Source organism: Diaporthe batatas, assembly GCF_019321695.1.
Source record: "Diaporthe batatas strain CRI 302-4 chromosome Unknown Contig00025, whole genome shotgun sequence".
Taxonomy (NCBI): domain Eukaryota; kingdom Fungi; phylum Ascomycota; class Sordariomycetes; order Diaporthales; family Diaporthaceae; genus Diaporthe; species Diaporthe batatas.
The window spans coordinates 131,785-153,179 of NW_025408572.1; the positions used below are offsets into that span (position 1 = coordinate 131,785).

At 24.6% G+C, this 21,395-nt stretch overlaps 2 protein-coding genes across 2 annotated transcripts; one reads left to right on the forward strand and one right to left on the reverse strand.

The window, feature by feature from the left end:
* The first annotated feature begins 448 nt into the window (after positions 1-448).
* On the forward strand, positions 449-5,218 carry KVR01_013324 (uncharacterized protein). Its single transcript, XM_044785746.1, has 3 exons — positions 449-626; positions 717-1,853; positions 1,920-5,218. The coding sequence occupies exons 1-3, from the start codon at positions 581-583 to the stop codon at positions 5,192-5,194; spliced, it is 4,458 nt and encodes a 1,485-aa protein (XP_044637778.1). The 5' UTR covers positions 449-580; the 3' UTR covers positions 5,195-5,218.
* A 14,216-nt stretch (positions 5,219-19,434) lies between these two features.
* KVR01_013266 (uncharacterized protein) lies at positions 19,435-20,927 on the reverse strand (the record flags this gene model as incomplete). Its single annotated transcript, XM_044788196.1, has 2 exons — positions 19,435-20,213; positions 20,261-20,927. The coding sequence occupies 2 exons, from the start codon at positions 20,925-20,927 to the stop codon at positions 19,435-19,437; spliced, it is 1,446 nt and encodes a 481-aa protein (XP_044637720.1).
* Between the last annotated feature and the right edge of the window lie 468 nt (positions 20,928-21,395).

Consider the following 21,395-nt stretch of genomic DNA (forward strand, 5'->3'; position numbering starts at 1 on the left):
CGAAACCAGGCCCGGAGCCCCAGGGCGACAGCTGTAGATGTCGAAGTCAGATTTATTAATGATGCGGTCCCGACGTTGACCTAATAATTTCACGCGCAGCTGGCACACAGGCCTCCTCAGGTGAGGTGAGGAGATATGCGCCTCCCAAGATACCGGTGGAAGAATGATTGGCCATATTGTCGTAATCTGCATTTGCCGCGCGCCTTGTGTCTGCGAATAGTAAACGGCCACGGGCGCCTTACTGGTGGGTCTCTTGCATTAGCGTTGGGAATAGGTAGTGCTGACTGGCGAAATGCCCCCGCAAGGTGTACATTCTTGGCTTGAAATATTACTGAACAGCATTCAGGTGTCACAAGTTGCGGCTGTGCTGTAGGCTACAGCGACCGAGGTCTGTCATTTCCGAGAAAGAAAAATGCCTTGCTGGCATTCTTTCACACAACTAACCTTCCTTGGGATCAGTCTGTCCCCCTTCATCGCCACACTCTTCTCGTCTAATGAGAAAACCCGCATAGCCCGTTTTCCGTGCACAGAGGAACCCGTACACTTTGTGGCATGAGTCTGTATAGCTCGACCTCACACCATGAACCCGGACGCAGGAAGTCAGGGTTGGCTGGAACCGAGCCACGGTAAGCATCCGCACAAATTTCCGCGCCCAACATTCTATGGCGTGTCTTGCAAAGCTGCTTTGTCTACACCTATTCTGACGTTCCTGAAAGCTCGTGAGAAGCTGTTTGATGAGGTTCTTGAGCAGCTGGCCAGGTGTGATCTCTTCAGCAACACTACCCTCGGGAAGCCTACCATTTTCCCTGTCTATGCGCACAGGAACGACGCTGTGGGGATCGCCCACGACAAATGCGTTCATGACTTGATCAGCTGGTTCCAGAAAATCAACGCTGGAATTCTTTCCGACAAGTCGGCTCTCCCTCCTCTAACATCCGACCAAGATGACAGTTCTGCTCAGCGAAATATCATCGCCAATCAGATTCGCCTCCTTCCCCTTGGTGATAACGCCAGGCCTGATGGAACAGGTACCAGGTGTATCGATAAGGTGCTGGTTTGCGGGTCTGGTGTCCTTGAGGGTTATTGCACAACACCATACGCTTCGCAATACATTGACCAAGTCGTGAATATCTGCAACAGCCACGACGTCACGTCGGATGTGACACTGAAGTCACAAATACAAGATTTCGTTCACGGCGAGACGAGCAAAGATGGGTTTCATCACGTGCTCACAGAGGTCGCGTTCCTAAGGGTAAGGAAACTCCACCGACCTGGTCGACACGGCATGGTCCCTGTTTCGCTAAACGGAGCTCACCATCTTCCGTACTTGTCGGTGTTTGGGGATAGCGACATAACCTTCAAGCTCAAGTCAACCTCAGCGGCCGACAAACACGCTCTTTTCTTCCAATTACTAGAGCAGCTTTTCGTCCAACACAAGGACATCGCTCATGACTTCAAGAACTGCTATAAGAGAGTAGTCGGTGACCTGGGGCTGACGGGAAATGGCCCCGTGCATGGCGAGACCTTCCACGGTTCTTTGAACTCAAACATGACAAGGATGTACCATGAACACTGGAGTACATTCTCCACTGCCATGAGGAATGGAAAGTTTAATGAGTACGCCGGCCTACTAGGACGGCATGTCCTCGACATTCTGGATGAAAAGAAGGCCAAGGAGCGACGCGAAATTCTGCAGTGGGTGTCCCCAATGGCTGCCCCCCCGATGCCCGGCAAATACGAGAAAGGTCGCGCGAGGCGGTTGGATGGCACCTGTGACTGGATTGTCGAGGACGAGAAGTTCATCCAATGGTATAAATCCGAGGCCTCCGCGATTATAACGCTACAAGGAAGAAGTGAGTTATTTCCTGCACTACCTAGGTAGACTGATTGTGAATGCAAAGGCACTGATATTTGAGAAGTGGGAATGGGGAAAACCCATGCGACCTCAAGAGTTATTGAGTGGATTCAACAATCTCTTGGTGAAAGTCAACATCATATGGCTTTCGCCCATTTCTACTGTATCGAGCAAGACGAAATGCGCAATACTGCCACGGCAATCATTCGAAATATTGTGAGGCAAATTGCGGCTGTGGGACCCACCGAAGGCGTTTCGCTGAACGAGGCCGTCGTCAACATGTGGAACAAACACGGTCAAAATGCTGGGGTTCATGATACGACAACTCTCGACGAATGGGAAGATTGTCTTTCCAAACTCATCATCACTTTTCACGGGGTTACTATTGTACTGGATGCACTCGATGAGTGCAAGCCAGCCCAACGCACGGACTTGACCAAAATCTTTTCTTCGCTCGTTGAACGATGTTCCAACTTGAAGATCTTTGTCTCTTCAAGACCCGAGCTAGATTTGTCCCGGTGGCTAGAAGTACAATCCTCTATTTTGATGCACAACAACGCCACCTCAAAAGACATAGCGACGTTCGTACGGGAGAAGATCGCACAGCATCCCGAATGGCCAGATTTGGAGGATGAGCTTAAAAAGCACATGGTGAAGACCATCGTGGAGAAGAGTCAGGGGCTATTCCTATGTGCTCATCTTCAAGTCGAGAATCTACAGGAATGCCTGTTTGAAGAGGATATACGAGACGGGCTAGAATGTCTGCCACAGGGGCTGACACAGCTTTATGAAAAGCTATATCTTCGCACAACGATCAAGCCCGCGGAAAGGAAATACAGGGATAGGGCCCTTCGATGGGTCCTGTGTTCTTTGAGGCCTTTGACATCGGACGAACTGCTCTATGCGATCTCACAGGACGCGCATACCGATCGCCTGTCTCCCACTCGCCGGGAACTGTCCGAAAAATTGATATTGAAAACTTGTCACAACTTCCTGGCCCTCGATACAAACAAGCCCGAGCAGGAAGAATTCCAGTTTTTCAGACTACTAGAGAATCCACCTGGTCCTGTGTGGCGGCTTGCTCACCAAGCAGTGGCGGAATTCTTCGAAAATAGCGGCAGCTGTTCCGAGGAACGTGCTGAGATGCACTACGAGGCCGGGAAGGTTTGTCTGATGATAACAATCAACACATTTGGTGGCTCCGCTGTTAAAGACAGCAAGATGGACGACGATATCTGCCCATGCGGTACAAGTCTCGAGTCCCCATATCATCACGCACTGCAAGAGCCTCTGCGTGAATACGCCGCCCATGCCTGGCCAGCCCATATGCGCACAAACGAGCACCAGGAGTCCCGCAACAAAGGTGGGCTTTCGCGAACGCTACTGCGATTTCTCACTGGCCCTAAAGAAGGCCACATGCCATACGAGAGATGGGAACAGCATGGATCGTGTTCGGCACATTTTCTACCATGGTCGACTTTGAATAAACGAAGCCTGCCCTTCAATCCAGAGTGTAAAATGAGCCCCTTCAATCTGGCTTGTTACCTCGGATTTCCCCAAACTGTCACCAAGTTGTTGAACTCTGCTGGTATGGATACGAACACGTTGTACGATGCGCGGCGGTGGTGGCCATGGGAAAGAGCTGAATGGATCAGCCCCTTCTATGATCACTCGCTACGATGGTCGGCCACGGCGCTGGCCTGTGCCCACGACGAAGCGGAGGTTCTTCGGTGCCTGTTGAGTGCTGACCCTCCGGCTCGATTGGACACGTTTGCGGCCGACGAGGTGCCCCCCATTGTCGCCGCTGCAATGGGCGACTCTATCAAAGTCGTGCGCGAGCTGCTTCAAACCCACCACGGCCTCTCTTTGTCCTCAAGTTTTACCAGCCAGCACGGACATGTCCTACGGTTTGCAATCAGATTTGACTCGTTGCAAGTCCTGCCATTGCTGCTGGATCGGATCCTTGTTGACTCCCCCACGTTGGAGGGGCCCTTCTCATTCGTCAGGGACAGAGATTTCGAATCAACAAAGACCATCCCACTTCTTCTGGAGAAGGGTGTGGAGGTGAACACGCCTCTCTCAGATGCAACACTACTGGCCGTCGCGGCATCCTTCGGCGACGAGGGTTTGGTCTCTGAGCTGTTGGAAAGGGACGCGGACGCGAACTTGCAGTTCCGAGGCCTGGACTCCAATGGATTTGAGGTTGAGAATGCTCTCGAAGCCTGCCTTAATTCGCGGGGAGTCGTTGATCATCGATTGGCAGTTGCACGTCTACTGGTTGAAAGTGGGGCGACTGTTAGCGCCAAGGCCGTCGTGATGGCGCTTCTTGGCCTCAAGCAGCACCGCCACGGGGAGCCTGACCGAGATGTTATGCGGCTACTTATCACCAGGATGTCGGACCCAAACGAGATAGTCACAAATAAACGGGGAGATACCACCTGTGCCCTGGATTTAGCTATCGAAACCGGCAATCTAGCTATGGTGGAGTTGCTATTGGAGAGCGGTGCCGACCAGAACCTATCACTGCCGGAGGAAGTGGAAGGAGCGACTCGGATGGTCAGCGTGCCTAGCAAACTGTTTCAGGCAAGTCTGCACGAATGGCCAACAGCGCAGCCGCAGTACCTAACGCTGCAAATGATTGAAGTGCTGGAGGAGGCAGGGGCCGATTTCGGGAGCTTGGATGGCCACGACCTCGACATTGCGCTCGCAGCTACCGCATGGGCTGGCTTAACGAAACGTGTGCGGTTTTTCCTCGAGCACGGTGCCGATCCGAATGCTCCAACTGGCAGTCGATTTGTCACAGCACTTGGTGCGGCTGTAGCCTCGGGACGACCGGAGGCACCCGACATTGTTCGCATGCTCCTGGACATGGCCGATGTCAACCTTCGTCTTCCATACCAACGATACCCGTTCTACGCGGAGCTTGCACTCGACTTTCCTCTCTCCGCAATACTGGATGAAAATCATCGATATCGAGATCGCGACCTGAACCATGGCGAATGCCTTCGCAGCTGGGCCCAATCGGCCTCCGTTCTCGCGTCTAATGGTGCTGTCTGGGACGTCGACTTTGCACAATGGAGGGAATGCCTGAGACAGGTGGAGCCTGAATTTGAGTCGCAGGAGGCAGACACTCTTGATACAATGCAGCAAAATTTGGAGAGGAATTGGAACAAATTGAGTGCTTCACAAAAAGCGTCTGATGAATGGAGGATCAAGGACCCGCTGGCAATTGAATCTGGACCAGGAGACCCCGATACAGAAATTTACGACTCAGATGGACCTGACGGGCCTCAAAGAGGGGTTTTAAGGAAAATGTATGAAATTATGCGTACGGATTGAGTGTTAAAATACCCTATTTATTAACGGCTCTATATCCGTCTATAGCCTAATATAACTACTATTTTAGTCCTCTAAATATAAGGTACTAACTTATATAAGAAATACTTATTTCTTTTAATTTCTATAGTATTTTAATAGGTATTTAAAAAACTTATTTTTATTTATAAAAAGGACTATTCTCTCTCTCTTAAATAAATCTATAATTAAAAGAAATCTATCCCTTTATTTTTATAAATTATATCTTTTAATATTTAATTAATTAATATAGCGAGCTATAGCACTAAATATAATAGTATAAGTAGAGAAAGGTTTAAAAGTTTATTAGGTTTAAGTTTAATATAAAATTAATTCTTACCTCTTTTAAAAAAAAGATAAATAGGTATTACCTACCTTTTAAAAGACTTAAAGAAGAAATATAGTTAAATATTAAAGTACCTTTAAAGTATTTCTTTATAACTTTTATCTAATTATTATAATTATATCTCTCTTTAAAAGGTTATTTTTAATTATTATTACTAATTAATATTAATTATTTTTATTTATATTTTTAAAAACTTTTTTATTTATTATTATTAATTAATTTTAATAATTTATTAAATTTTTAATAGTCTTTATTATATTTTTATAAAGGTATAAATTAACTAATCTTTCTTTTAAATAGTTATTTCTCTCTTTATTTTTATTTTCTCTCTTTTTCTCTTTAATAACTAACTTTATTAAATCTTTAATAAACTCTTTTTTAATTTTTAACTATCTTTTTAATTATTTTATTAATCTTTTAAATATTATTATTATATTTTATTATTTAAAATAATTTAAAATATCTTTATTTTATAATTATTTTTATTTATTATTATATTATTTATAAATAATAGTTATAAAGTTTATAAATAATTTTTTTAAAACTTTATATATTATTTTATATATATTACTTTAAATAATAAAATAGTTTATTTAAAGATTACTTTAATTTATTAAATTTAACCTTTAAAGGTTTTAATAATAATTATATTAATTTTATTTTTATTAATTTTAATTTTTTATATTAAATTTATTTATAATTTAATTAAAAATATTAATATTATTAAAGTTTTTAATAATTATTCTTTAAAAATAATAAATAAATAATTTAAAATTATTTTATATACCTTTTAAATTTATTAAAAGTAATTATAAAAGTTACCTTTTATTTTAAAATTTAAATAAAAAAACCCTTTAAAGTCTCTTTAAATTCTTAAAGATTCTTTAATTCTAACTTCTATATATTTAATATTTAATTAACTTTATAAAATTAAAAATATATTATATTTTTTTAAAAATATATAGAAAATACTTTTATAAATTTAAATTTTTAATTATATTATATTAAATTATATTAAAATTATAAAAAATAAAGTAAGGTAATTAAATTATAAGCTTTTATAATATATATATAAAAGCTTTTAAATAAATAAAAGTATTCTTTCTTTTTATATAAAAATATTTTTATATAATCTTTTAATTAAATAGTTTTATTATAATTAATATATTATAAAGTATTATTCTTTTATATTATAATAACTTTTTTTATTTATTTTTATTATTATTATTAACTTTTTAAATTAAAAGATCTTTTATTATTAAATTAATTATTAACCTTTATTTAATAAAATTTTTCTAAAAGGAATTATAAATAATATAAAACTTTTACTTTTATTTATATAAAAGAATAAATTAATATAGTTTTAAGTTTAATTTATTAATACTTTAATAAATATATTTATAAATAGTTTTAATAATTATTTAACTTTTTAAAAAGAGTTAAAAACTTTAAGTTTTAAAATAGTTTATTAAATAATAAAAGAAATAATAAATCTTTATATTAAATATAAATAATTAATTATTATTAGAAGTTTAATACTAATTTTTCTAAAAGAAAGAGATTATAATAATTAATATTTTTAATTATAGGTTATAATTAATTTATATACTTTTAATTAATAAAGTTTAATTTAAATAAGAATTTAAATAATATTTAAAAAAGATTTTTATAATTTAATTAAGGATTATTATAATATATTATATTTAATTTTAATAAATAATAGCTTTTTTATTTAATATATTTTAGTTTAAAGGTTTTTTAAAAATAATAAATATAATAAATAAAGCTTTTAACTTATAACTTTAAGGTTATCTTTTTTTTAAAAATAATTTATAAAATATAAATAACTTTTCTTTAAAAATTAATTAAAATATTATAAGTTAATAAATAGAATTATAAAAGTAAGATTTTTAAAGTTTTTAAAATAGAATAATAATATCTCTTTATATTACTTTTTAAAGTAAGTTCTAACTTATTATAAGTTTAAATAGTTTAAAAATTATTTATTTTTAATATATTTTATATTACTTTTTACTATAGTTTTTAATTTTAATATTATAATTAATTAAATTTTTAATAGTTAATTAATAGTATTTATTTCCTTAATATTTATTCTTTAAATAATTTATTAAGTCTTTATAACTTATTTATTTAACTATTATTTATTTTATTAATCTTTTATTAAATTTATATTTTAATTATATTTTACTTTTATTAATTTATTATAGGGTCTTTATAAATTATTTATTAACTATTTATTATATTATTATCTATTTTATTAGTTATTTTTAATATTTATTTTTATTATTTAATTATTATTTATTTATTTTTATTTATTATAATTTAAATAATTCTTTTCTTTAACCCTTTATTTATTTATTTTTAAGTTTTTTTAAAAATATTAGAGTTCTTTCCTCTTATAGTATTTCTAAATAATTTTATTTATAAATATTTTATTTTTAATATTTAAAAGTTATATTTATTTAATTATTTTTTATTTTATTAAGTAATAAAAATACCTTTAATTTCTTAATAATTTTAAATCTTCTTTAACTTTTATTTAACTTATTTATCTTTTAAATTTAATAGATTTATAATATCCCTTTATAAACCTTTTAATATTCTAACTATTTATAACTTTAATTAATTTATATAAAAATATTATATATTTAAAAGAATTTTTAAAAGAATTAAACTATAAACCTATTTATTAACTTAAATTAAAATTTTAAATAAACTAATCTTTTATAAAATTAGTTTTTATTCTTTAAATAAAAATATTTAATTATTAAGAATACCTATTTATTAATTTTAAATTATTTAAGTTAATAATATATATTATAATTTTAAGTTTAAACTTTAATAGTTTTTATTTAATTCTTTTAATATTTTATATAAATTTATTAAAACTTTTTAATTATTCTTTTATTATTAATACCTTTCTTTATAATATACTATTTTTAATAAGTTATTAATTATATAAAATTATAAAAAGAGTTTATATTTTAATAATACTTTAAATAAACTTATTTTAATTATTATATTTTAAATTAAATTATATAAAAAATATAATATATAATAGTTTTAATTAATTTTAAATATTTTTAATTATAAATAATTTAAAATATTATTTTAAGGTTTAATTTATCCTTTTAATTTATTTATTACTTTATAAATAATAAATAATAATATAATAGTTTTTAATATTATTAAGTTTATATAATATTTTTAAAAATTATTTATAAAGATTATATTTTAATTAGTAATAATTTTTATAAAATTCTTTATTTATATTTAATTTTTATAGAAGATTTTATTAAACTTTATAGTATTTATTATTATATAAATTAAAAGAAAAGATTTATTTTAATAAAATAATTTATAATTATTAAAATTAAATTTATTTTTATTATTTATAATAATAGTTAAAAGTTTAATTATAAAGTTTATATTAAGTTTTATATAAATTCTAATAGAATTAATAGTAAAATAAACTTTTATATAAATAATAATATAATATAAATATATATTAATATATTATATAAAAGTATATATATTTTATTATAAAGGTCTTTAATTTAAGCTATTAAAAATACTTTTAAAGAAAGTTTATATTTTTATTTATCTTTAATATTTACTTAATAAATTATTATAATAAGTTTATAAAATCTCCTATTTTAAAGCCTCTTATTCTAATATATATATATATCTCTTTTAATAAAAAATTTATTTTAGATTTTATAATTAAAGTTATTTAAAATAGTATTATTTAAAGATTATATTTTTAATTATAATTTAAATTATAAGATTTTCCTTTTAAGCTTTATAAATTAAGTTTATAAATAGAGAGTAAGGTCTTAAATATATTATATTAATATTAAATATATATATTTAGATTTAAACTTTTATTATAAACTACCTTTATAAAGGAGTTATAAATTTAAATTAATACTTTATTAAAAGAATTATTTTTAAAATTTTATATATTATAATATTTTTAATTATAATTTAAATTTTAACTTATTATTAATCTTTTAAATAAAATTATAAATCCTTTTAATAATTATAACTATTTTTAATTTTAAAATTAAAATCTAACTTATATTTAAAAGCTTTTCTCTTAATATATAGTTAAACTTTTTAAAAGTTTATTAATTAAATTAATCTTATTAAAATAATATTTAATAATAAAATTAAAATCTAACTAAATATATTAGTTATTAAACTTATTTTTAAGTTAATCTTTTTACTTTATAAAACTATAAAGGTTATTATAATCTAAAAGAATAATAATAAATTTTAAACTTTCTTAAAGTATTATTATTAATATTTAAAATTATTAATAATAATATTTAATTTTTATTATAAATTATTTAATTAAGTTTTATATTAATAAACTTTTTTAATTAAAAATAATAAAATATTATTAAAATATATTTTTAATAATATACTTTTAAGAGATTATTAAAGTAATTATTTTATTAAAGATATTATACTTAATTTAAATATAAAGTATTAAGTTATAATATTAAAGTAAAAGTATTTATTAAAACTTACTTTTAAGTTTTTAAAGGTTTTAAACCTTTAAATTTTTAAATATAAATAAATTAATTTTATTAAACTTTTAACTTTATTTTATATTAAATAATTACTTATTAAAAGTTAAATAATTCTAAAATATTCCTTAATAAACTTTTAATAAAAATTATAAAAATTTAAAAACCTAAATATTATAATAGGTAGTAAAAATAGATTATTTCTAAATAGTTTTAATCTAATTAAAATCTATTTAAATTCCCTTCTTTCTAATTAGAAATTCTAAAATTTAATTTTCTTTTAAAAAAGCTATACTTTTAAAATTCCTATAAAGCTTAATTAATAATAATTAATCTATAATTATTTAAATATATTTTTATACTCTTCTTTATTCTTTAAGAAAATTAAAATATTATTTAAATAAATAATTATATAAATATTAATATAATTATTTAAAACCTTTATAATAAATAATTAGAATATAATAAAAATATTAATTAATTTAAATAATATTATTTTAAATTTATAATAATTATAATATATATAAAATATAATCTTTTAATTTTTTTAAATATAAATCTAATAATAAATATTAATTAAATTAATTTTTAAAAATATTTTATACTTAATAGTTAATTTAAAATCTTAAAACTAATAATAATAAATAATAATTTTTAATTATTATTTTATTAAAAACTTAATAATTAATATAAAGTTAAAAATATTATTTTTTAAAAATAAATAAAATTAAAACTCTTATTAAATTCTTATTAAAAGTAATTTATTTAATTTTTAAACTTTTTTAATTACTCTTTAAGATTTTTAACTTCTTTAATAATAATAAATAAAAGGTAGAAAAGTAGTAATATCCTTTTTTAATTTAATTATATAATCTATTTTTCTTTAAAAGGAGTTCTTTTACTCTAACCTTTATAAAAACTCTTTTAAGCTTTTTAATTATAAATATAATTAAAAAAATTAAAAGATAATTTTTCTTCTTTATTTATCCTCTTAACTTTTATTACTTTTTTATTATTTAAATTAAAAATTATTAATTAAAAGAATAATATAATAATAAATATTTTATTCTTAATTTTTATAAAGGATTTTATAATCTATTAAATAATATATAGGTTATTTTATTAAAGCTATTAGTCCTTTAAATAACTTTTTACTTTATTTAAAAATATTATAAATTTAAAGTTTCTAATAATAAATTAAATTTAAAATACTTTTAATTAATAATAAGAATATTTTAAAATCTTTTTCTTTAATTCTTAAAATAGTTTTTAATTAAAAAAGACCTAAAAGACTTTATAAATAGATATTAAAATATAATTAATCCCTTTAATAAATATTAAAATTTCCTTAATTCCTTTAAATTAAATTTTCTTATAAAAGAATACTAATTAAATCTACTTAAACCTAAATATTAAAGTTAATTTTAATATATTTTTAACTTTATATTATAATTACTTCTTTTAAGATTATAAAAATATTATAAACCTTTATTATTTCTTTTTCTTTTAATTTTAATTATTAATTTAATTTCTTTACTTTAAATATTATTTTAATAAATAATTAAAATAATTCTTAACTTTTTTACCTTAACTCTACTTTTAATAATTTTTTAATTAATAATTATTATAACTTTAAATCTAATTTATAAATATTATAACTTTTATTAATATTAAATAATTTAAAATATAATAATAAATATTATTATAATAATAATAAATAATTAATTTTTATTATTATTAAAAAATTAAATTTTAAAATAGTTTTAAAGTTATTTTTTAAATATTTTAATTAAATTAAATATATAAACCCCTATTTTAAAATTCTTAACTCTAACCTTTTATATATAATAAACCTTAAGTTTTTTAAAAATTATAATATTACTTTAAGGGCTCCTTTTATTTTCTTTTATTAAAAGTTTTATTATCTCCTCTATACTTTATTTTTAATTTTTATATTTTCTTTTTCTAATTTATTTAAATATATTAATTTAAATTACTTAAATAACTTTAATTATTTTATTTTTAATATTTAATAAATTTAAAATATATTTAATTTAAATTTTTAAAAATCTAATTTTATAATTTAAAAAAAATTTAATTTTAAAATTATTACTTCTAACCTTTTATTTTAACTTTAAAGTTTTAAAGTATTAATAAAAGAATTAAAAGTTTTAATTTTTTATTAATAAATAGAATTAATTAAGTTTTAAATAACTTTAAAAATATTTTAAAAATCTTTTAAAGTTATTATTAAAAGTTTTAAACTTATTCTACTTATAATAATTAAATATAAATTTATCTCTTTTCTTTTAAATTTTATATAAATATTTTAATAGTTTTAATATTTTTATTAATATAATTAAATATATAAATTATTTTTATTTTATTATTATAAAGAAATTATAATTAAAAGATATAAACTTTTTAAAATTTATTATTTAATTATTATATTATTATAAAGTATAAATTATAAATAGTAAAATAATATTAATTAATTTTAAATTCTTTAGTTTAATTTTTAAAGTAATTCTAACTATTTTAAGAGTATTTATCCTCTATTAAAGAATTTAATTTTACTTTTATTCTTAAATAAAGGTATTTTTATTAAAAAGTATTTAAACTCTTTTATTATTATTTAAATTTATTTAAAACCTCCTTTTAATTACTTATTCTTAATAATATTATAAATAGTATAAAAAAATTAAAATTATAATAAGTTATAATACTAAATATAATAATATAAGTAAAGAGAGGTTTAAAGGTTTATTAAATTTAGATTTAATATAAGACTAATTTTTATTTTTTTTAAAGAAGAGATAAATAGATATTACCTACCTTTTAAAGGGCTTAAAGAAGGAGTATAGCTAGATATTAGAGTACCTTTAGGGTACTTCCTTATAGCTTCTACCTAATCATTATAATTAAATTATAATAAACTTAATTTATTTATTTTAAAAGTTAATTTATTATATTAAACCTATTAAATCTATATTTAATTAAATTAAATCCTTTAATTACCTTTTTAATTAAATTAATTAAATTTTATCCTTTTTAAATTAAAATTAATAAATATTTTAAACTATTTATATTTACTTTTAATATTATTAACCTTAAATACTTTTTAATTACTTTATTATTATAAAATCTATTTTATTATAAAATATATTATTTAATTTATTTTAATAAATAAATTTTAACTATATTATTTTTAACTATTTAAACTTTTAATTTTAATAAATTATTGTATAACTTTTAATTTTCCTTAAAAATCTATAAATTAATTTCTTTATTAAAGATTCCTTAAAAATCTATTAAAAATCCTCCTTTTAACTCTATTTTTTAAATTTTTACTTTATAAATCCTTAATTAAATTTTCTATAAAAATATTACTTAAAACCTTAAATTTTCCTTAATTTTTAATAATACCTATATTATTATTTTAACTAATTAATAAAACCTTAAATCTTTTAAAGTACTTATTAATAATACTTTAATATTTAAATTTTATAATTTATTTAAAATTAATTACTCTAATTAATTTTTAATATTTAAATAAAATTAATATATATTATATTTAATATTTAATTTATTTAAAAATATTTAAAAGTATTTTTAATATTATTATAAAAGATTATTATTATTATAATTTTATAAAATATTCTTTTAAAACTTATAACCTTACTATTAAATATAACCCTTTAATTTATTATATTATACTTAATATAATTAAAATTATAAAAATATTTTTAATTTTAAAAATAAATAAAACCTTTATAAAGAAAACTATAAAAGAGTTAAAAATATATTAAATATAATAAAAATATACTTAAAAGTATTACTATATAAGTTTTTAATTTATTTTTATAATATAAGTTCTTTTCCTTTAATAAAAAAGTTTTCTTTAATTTAAAGAATTCCTTATAAATTTCTATAATTTTATATAATAAATATAATATTTTTAATTATCTAACATAAAAATTACTTATATTAAAGTATAAAAGTTATAACTTTTTTATAAAAAAGTTTAACTAAAAATAATAATAATTTATAAAACCTTTTAATTAATAAAAATTATAAAGTTAATACTTTAATTTATTTCATATATAAAAAGATCTTTTATATATATAAAGTATAAAAATACTATTATAAAGTTTTAAAATATCTTTAAAGACCTTTATAAACTTAATAGATTTACTATAAAATATTTAATTTTAAAAGAATTCTAAAATATCTTTTAAAGGAATTTAATATTATAAAAATATTTAAATAAAATTAAATAATTAACTAAAATTTAAAAATAAATAATATTAACCTTTCTAAATAAATAATTATTACTTAAATATTAAATTTATTTAATAATAATTATAAAGGATTTATATAAAATATTATATAAAGCTTAAAAAATCCTAAAAGCTATATACTTAATATTTTATTTATTAATTTAATAAATAAATTAAAAAAGAAACTCCTTTTATAAAAGTATTATTTATAAAAATAATAATAATAAAAAAATAAAATAATAAAGTACTTTTACTATAATTTAAAAGAGTATATTAAAGAAAATTACTATTTCTTTAACCTTAATAAAGCATTAAAAGCTTAGAAAATAAAGAAAAAGAAGAGAAAATACTTATATATATAAACTAAATTTTAATAAATTAAAGTAAAATAAAAAAATTAATAAATTACTCTCTATAATCATTAAACTAAAAACTAAAATATTAATCCTTCTAATAAATTAAAGAATAAAAAAGAAAATTTATTAAAAGAAAATTCTAAAAATTACTACTACTTATATACCTTATAAATTATCTATAAATAAAATAGATATAAGTAAAATATTTAATAACTTAAAGATATTAATTTATTAAATTTTAAATAAAAATAAATACTATTTATATCCCTTATATATCTATAATAAATATAATAATTAATATAAATTATAAAGACTATATAGAAACTATACCTATAAAATTTATACTTAATAATAAAATAAATATAATTAATTTATATAATAAAAACTATTTAAAATATTAAAATCTATAAATAAAAAGTTAAATAAAATAAAATAAGTATAATAAATATTAAATATATTAAAGAAAATAATATATTATTCTTAAATAATAACTATAAACTTAAAGTACTAAATATATATTATATACTCTTATTAAGTTTAAATATACTTAATTATAGTACTATAAGTTATATTATATAAACTATATTAAAAGGAAATATAATTAAACTTTATTTTATTAAATTTAATAAACTTATAAATAAAAATATAAGAAAAGAACCTATATTATATTAAAGTTAAAATATTTAATAATAACTATAATAATATATAAATAAATACTTTTATTATTTAAAAGAAAAATAACCTCTTTAAATAATATATATTATTAATATTACTATTTAAGCTATATAGGTTTTATTTTATTTATATAAATACTTAAAATAATAAAATAAATATTAAAATCCTTATTAAAATTCTACAAACCTTTAAATATAATATTTATTTATAAACTAAATATATAACTAAATATAATAAAAAAGTTTAAATAATAAAAATATAATATTCTTAAAAATATATAATAATATAAATAGACTATTTATACCTATATATAATAATATAAATATTATATTTTATTTCTTAATAAAAAACTAAATACTTATATAAGTATTTATTAAAAAGAAAAATAAGATTTTAAAACCTTTAAAGACTTTAAAAATAAAAGAAAATAATAATAATAAATCTATTAAAGAATTCTTCTTTAATAATAAAACTAAATTTATTAATAAAAATTTAAATTTATACTTAATAAAAATAATATATATTACTTTATTACTTTTATATATATAAAAGAATTTAATAAAGCTATAAAAATTAAATTTTACTATAATAAATAAAGTTTAAAATTTAATAATAACCTTTAATTTACTATATATATTATAAAGAAATACTTTTAAAACTATTATATATCTATATAATATAACCCTATATACCTCTTTAAATTTTAAAAGTCTTTATAAAATAAAAATAATAAAATACTTAATATTAATAATATAAAACTTAAAGTTTTATAGTTTAATATAATAATAATAAATATAAAACTAAATTAAAAGTTGAAAATAAAAGAGTCTCTTAATAAACTATATTCTTAAAAATATATATATATAAAATCTAAAATATAAAGACTAATAAATCTATATTAATATAAAATATATAAATTTTAAAAGGAAAACTCCTTAATAAATCTAATAAATTTAAAAATAAAAATAATATTAAAAGTCTTATAAAGGAAGAAATACTTATAAAAAAATAAAATTTAAGAAAAATTTCTATAAGAGAAAAATACTTATAAAAATAAAATAATAATAAAAGAGTATAAAAAGTATATTTTATTAAAAATATTTATATAAATATTATTATAAATAATTTTAATAATTTTTTATTATTTTAATAATTAATACTATAATTAAACCTTTTAATATAAAAAATATTAAATTCTTTTAAAAAAATTTATAACTTAAATCTATAATAAATAAAAAGAATAATTTAAAAATAAAATTCTTATAAAATAATTATACTATTAAAAATAAGATAATATTATTTAATAAATAAGTATTAAAAAATATATAAATAATTTTAATATAATAAAATCTAACTAAATAATTAATAAAGAAAAACTATTAAATATAAAGTTAGATAAGTTATTTATAACTATAAATAATAATTTAAAATAAATTTTTAAAAACTTTTTAATTATTTATAAATTAGAAACATATAATATATTATTAATTATAATAATTAATAAAGGTTAATATATATTAAGTTATAATATAAAAATACCTTTTATACTTTAATATAAACTATAAAATATATATAAAACTCCCTAACCTTATATATAATAAAAGAATATAAAAATAAGGTTACTTTATTATTAAAAGCTATATATAACTTTAAATAAGTACCTTTATTATAATATAAATATTTAATTAATATTCTAATAAAAGTTAAATTTAAAATATATCTTTATAATAAAAATATATTTATAAATATAAATTTATAAATAATATTTATATATTATATAAATAATATAATAGTTTTAAATACTAATTTAAATATTATAAATAATTTAATTTCTTAATATTTAAAAATATAAATCTAGATTTCTAAAAGAATTAAATAATTTCCTAAAAATAATATTAAAATTAATAAAATAATAAAATTATTATTATAAATTAAAATTAATATACTTTTAAAATTTTATAAAATTTAATATCTTTAAAAATAATTATATTAATAATATTAAAATAAAACTAAAATTAATACTTTATACTCCTAAAAAGCCTTAAAAATATAAATTAAGCCTTTAAAGAAGAAATAAAAGTTTTTAATAATAAATAAACTCTTTTATATATTAGTTTAAAAACTAAGTTAGATATATATTTCTTAATATCTAAATTAGCTAAATATATATCTAACCTTAATAAAAATACTTTAAAGAATAAAATAAATTATAAAGATATTTATTAAAATTTTTAATATATATTAAAAATTCTAATATTTAAAAGAAAATATTTTATATTTAATAGATTATTATAACTTAAATTAAAGTAATAATATAAATAATAGAAAATCTACTTTAAGTTATATATTCTTTTATTTATTAAAAATATAAAATATTTAATTTTATTAATTAATCCTTCTAATAATAAAAACGCTTATATTAAATATTTATAAAGTTAAATATATAACTTTAAAAACTATTAAAAAGAAATTTATTTATATAATTTATTAAATTATTTTAATAATTTTTAAAATTAAAATATAATATTCCTAAAAGTAAAATGTATAAAAATAATAATACTACTTTAAAATTAACTAAAAATTAAATATTTTATAAATAAATTAAATATATAGATATTATATATTACTTTAATAAATATATAATTAAAAATCCAATTAAAATTATTAAAATAAATATAAAAATAACTTTATAAATTAATTAATAAAGCCTATAATTAAGCAAAATTTAAGTTAACTAAAAAGGTATAATTTATATAAAAAATGAATATAAAAGTATTTTAAATATATATAAAAGGTTTTAAAATAAAAAGAATATTTTAAATAAATAAATTATAATATCTACTATAATACACCTAATAAAGAGAAGTATTTTCTAAAAGATAATAAACTCTTTAATAAAAATACTTAATTTTTACTCTCTATAAATAAATTATTTTCTCCTTTAAAAACTATAATTAACCCTATATATTAAAAGGTTTTCAACTATTAAAAATTCTTATTAAAAAGTAGAAATTTTTCTATATTTTATAAACTATTAATAAATACACTAAAAATATACTAAATAAACTTTAAAAACACTATTAAATAAAAGTCTAAAATAACTTAAAACAAAAATCTAAAATAACTCTCTCAACTTATAACACATAATACACTATATACTACTATAACCACTATACCCTACCTATACTTATAAACCTATAAATTTATATATATTTTATAAATTTATAATATATATAATATAATAATCTAAATATAATAATTAAATTATATAAAATATACCTATATATAAATAAATATAATAATATATAAATATAACTATAAAATCTTTCTAATAAAATAACTATAATTATACATTAAAAGTTCTAAATTTAATTACTAATACAATTAAACTTTTAAACTTTTAGTTTTTATTCTACTTAATAAATTAAACTAAAAATTACTAATATATATATAATTTATATTTTATACTTATAAACTAAACTTTCGTTATAAAGGTTTTATTTAATTAAAATACTAATAATTATAACTATTTATTATATTTTTATCTCTTTATAAAAATTTTTCTTAATAATAAATCCTTAAATTTAAACTAAAAATACCTATATTTTATAAAAAGCTATTTAAATAATTATATATATCTAACTTTTAAAAAATTATTAAAATACCCTATTTATTAATAACTTTATATCTATTCATAACCTAATATAACTACTATTTTAATCCTCTAAATATAAAACACTAACTTATATAAGAAATACTTATTTCTCTTAATTTCTATAATATTCTAATAGGTATTTAAAGGATTTACTTTTATCTATAAAAGGGACCGTCCTCTCCCTCCTAGATAGGTCTATAGTTAAGAGAAATCTATCCCTTCATTCTTACATTGAGTCAGTGCGGACTCAACAAACAGCAGCCGGCCAGCCCTGGAGGGCTGGGCAACTTCGTACATAGAACCCTGAACTTTATGGAGTAGATGTGTTGTAATGATGAAAGGCCTCAGTCAGCTCGGTTAAGCTCGATATTGCTGCCTCCGTTGCGTCTCTGCTTTTCGTCTTAAATCCTTGGTATGGTATGCCTGCCTCCAGAACCGTTTGTGCACATTGTCTCGGACTGCCTCGTCGGTGTACCTGAGCCCCTGCGGGAAGAATACTTCCAACATGGCAAGCCCGGCCGTGGGCACCCACTTCTCAAGCTCAATTAAGGCGCCATGCACCCCGCCTCCGGCACGGACGACAGTGTTGTTTGTAGATCGGTCCTCAAGGCCTTGCCCACGGGCCTTAGAAAAGAACATTGACACGGAAGATCGAGCACCATCCCTGCTGCCTGTGTCCACTGGACAAGGGACTGGTTCCAGCCAGCTAGGCACTCCATCCTCTCTGGACATAGATTCCAGCCATCTAGGCATAGTCTGACGCCGATCTGTCTTCTCGACAGTATGAACTGGCATTGTCTTCTGGGATGAAGCGGAAACCCACAGAGCAAGCTGGGACAGCACATCCTCGGTCTCCTTGAGATCAACCTCGGGGTCAGCCACATCTTCATACGTGGTGCGTATTCCAATAACAGCCGGGACACGGGATGGTCCTCGGAGAGGGAATCTGCCAGCCTCAGGCGCCCTTGAAACCCCAGCTGCGAAGAGGTTCTGCAGCATCCCTATCCCGCCGATGCCAACGAGGAACCAGGTGTGAGAATCAATGCCGGACACGGTTATAAGTAGACAAGTCCACAAAACCATCAGTCCAAGCGTCACGCCCCTGGTCTCGGGGCGAGCAATGAAAGAGCCAAATCCTCCAAGTTCCAGGCACCTGGAGATGCGATGAACACCATGATGTGACGACTTCCATTCCCGCGGGTCAGGCACGTCACCCTGTGCTTCTGAACGCGTTTAGCAGCCCATTTCTCCTGGATCCACTGCGGCATGGCGCACGTGACAATGGCAAGAAACGTCCCGCAAAATGTAACCAATGCGATCGTCCAGTCGCCATAAACAATCCAGGGGACAATCGCAATCGCAAACTGAACAAGCACAGTGACCCACCCCAGCCACCAGACCACATCCAGGGCAGGCGGCACAACCGGCAACTGCTCAAAAACATCCACCCGCAGCGACTCAGCTCTGCCCCCCTCCTCAACAGCCCGACTATCAACCTCATGCCGGATCTCATGATCCCGCAGCAGCCTCCCGAGCGCCCACGACCGGTTCTCCCGCGCGAACCCCGTCGCGCAGTTGACGAGGATGCAAGGGTGGTCGCACGGCGGCATGAGCGCCATGTCGCCGAACGCCGCCAGCAGGCTCGAGAAGCCGTACGCGACCCAGCCGAACGAGAAGGCCACGGGCGCGATGGAGATGGCGGGCCCGCGCTGCCCGAGCGGCCGCGCCTCGTAGCCTACCAGCTGCGCGATGGCCTTTTGCACGATGTCGCCGCCGAGGAGGAGGAGCAGGCTGAGGATGTCGCGGGGGTTGCCCCATTGTTCGCGGAGGTCGGCTTCGGTGGTGCTCATTGTTTTTTGTTTGGGGGGGGGGGAGGGGGTTGTGACGGGCCCGCTGGTGTTGGTGACACGGAGTCTCTGCGGTGGGGTTTGAGGCTGATATGACGGCGAGGATTAGCCGGGGAAGTATTATGTAGTTATGTAGGCACCAGCTTTTGGGCTGGCGGGTTCATTTTGCCCGGTGATAAGCGGAATTTGACAGGGTTAAATAATGGCTTCTGGGTTTCTGCAGGCTGTGGTCAGCAAGTGTCACACAAGGCAGAACGGGGCAAGACTGTGTGAGCTGGCTACTTATGCAATGCAGGGTGGGTGGGCTGGCCGAGGTCGCCACTTTATTTGGGGTGCCCTGCATCAGCTCCTCCTTTGCTCCCGTAGGGCGAATCACTCGGGCATATTCTGCCTACGATCTACGACACTTGTCTGGGGCGGTGCGAAAGAATTGAATCAGTTCCGCGCCTGCACTTTCGCCCGAGTAAAAAG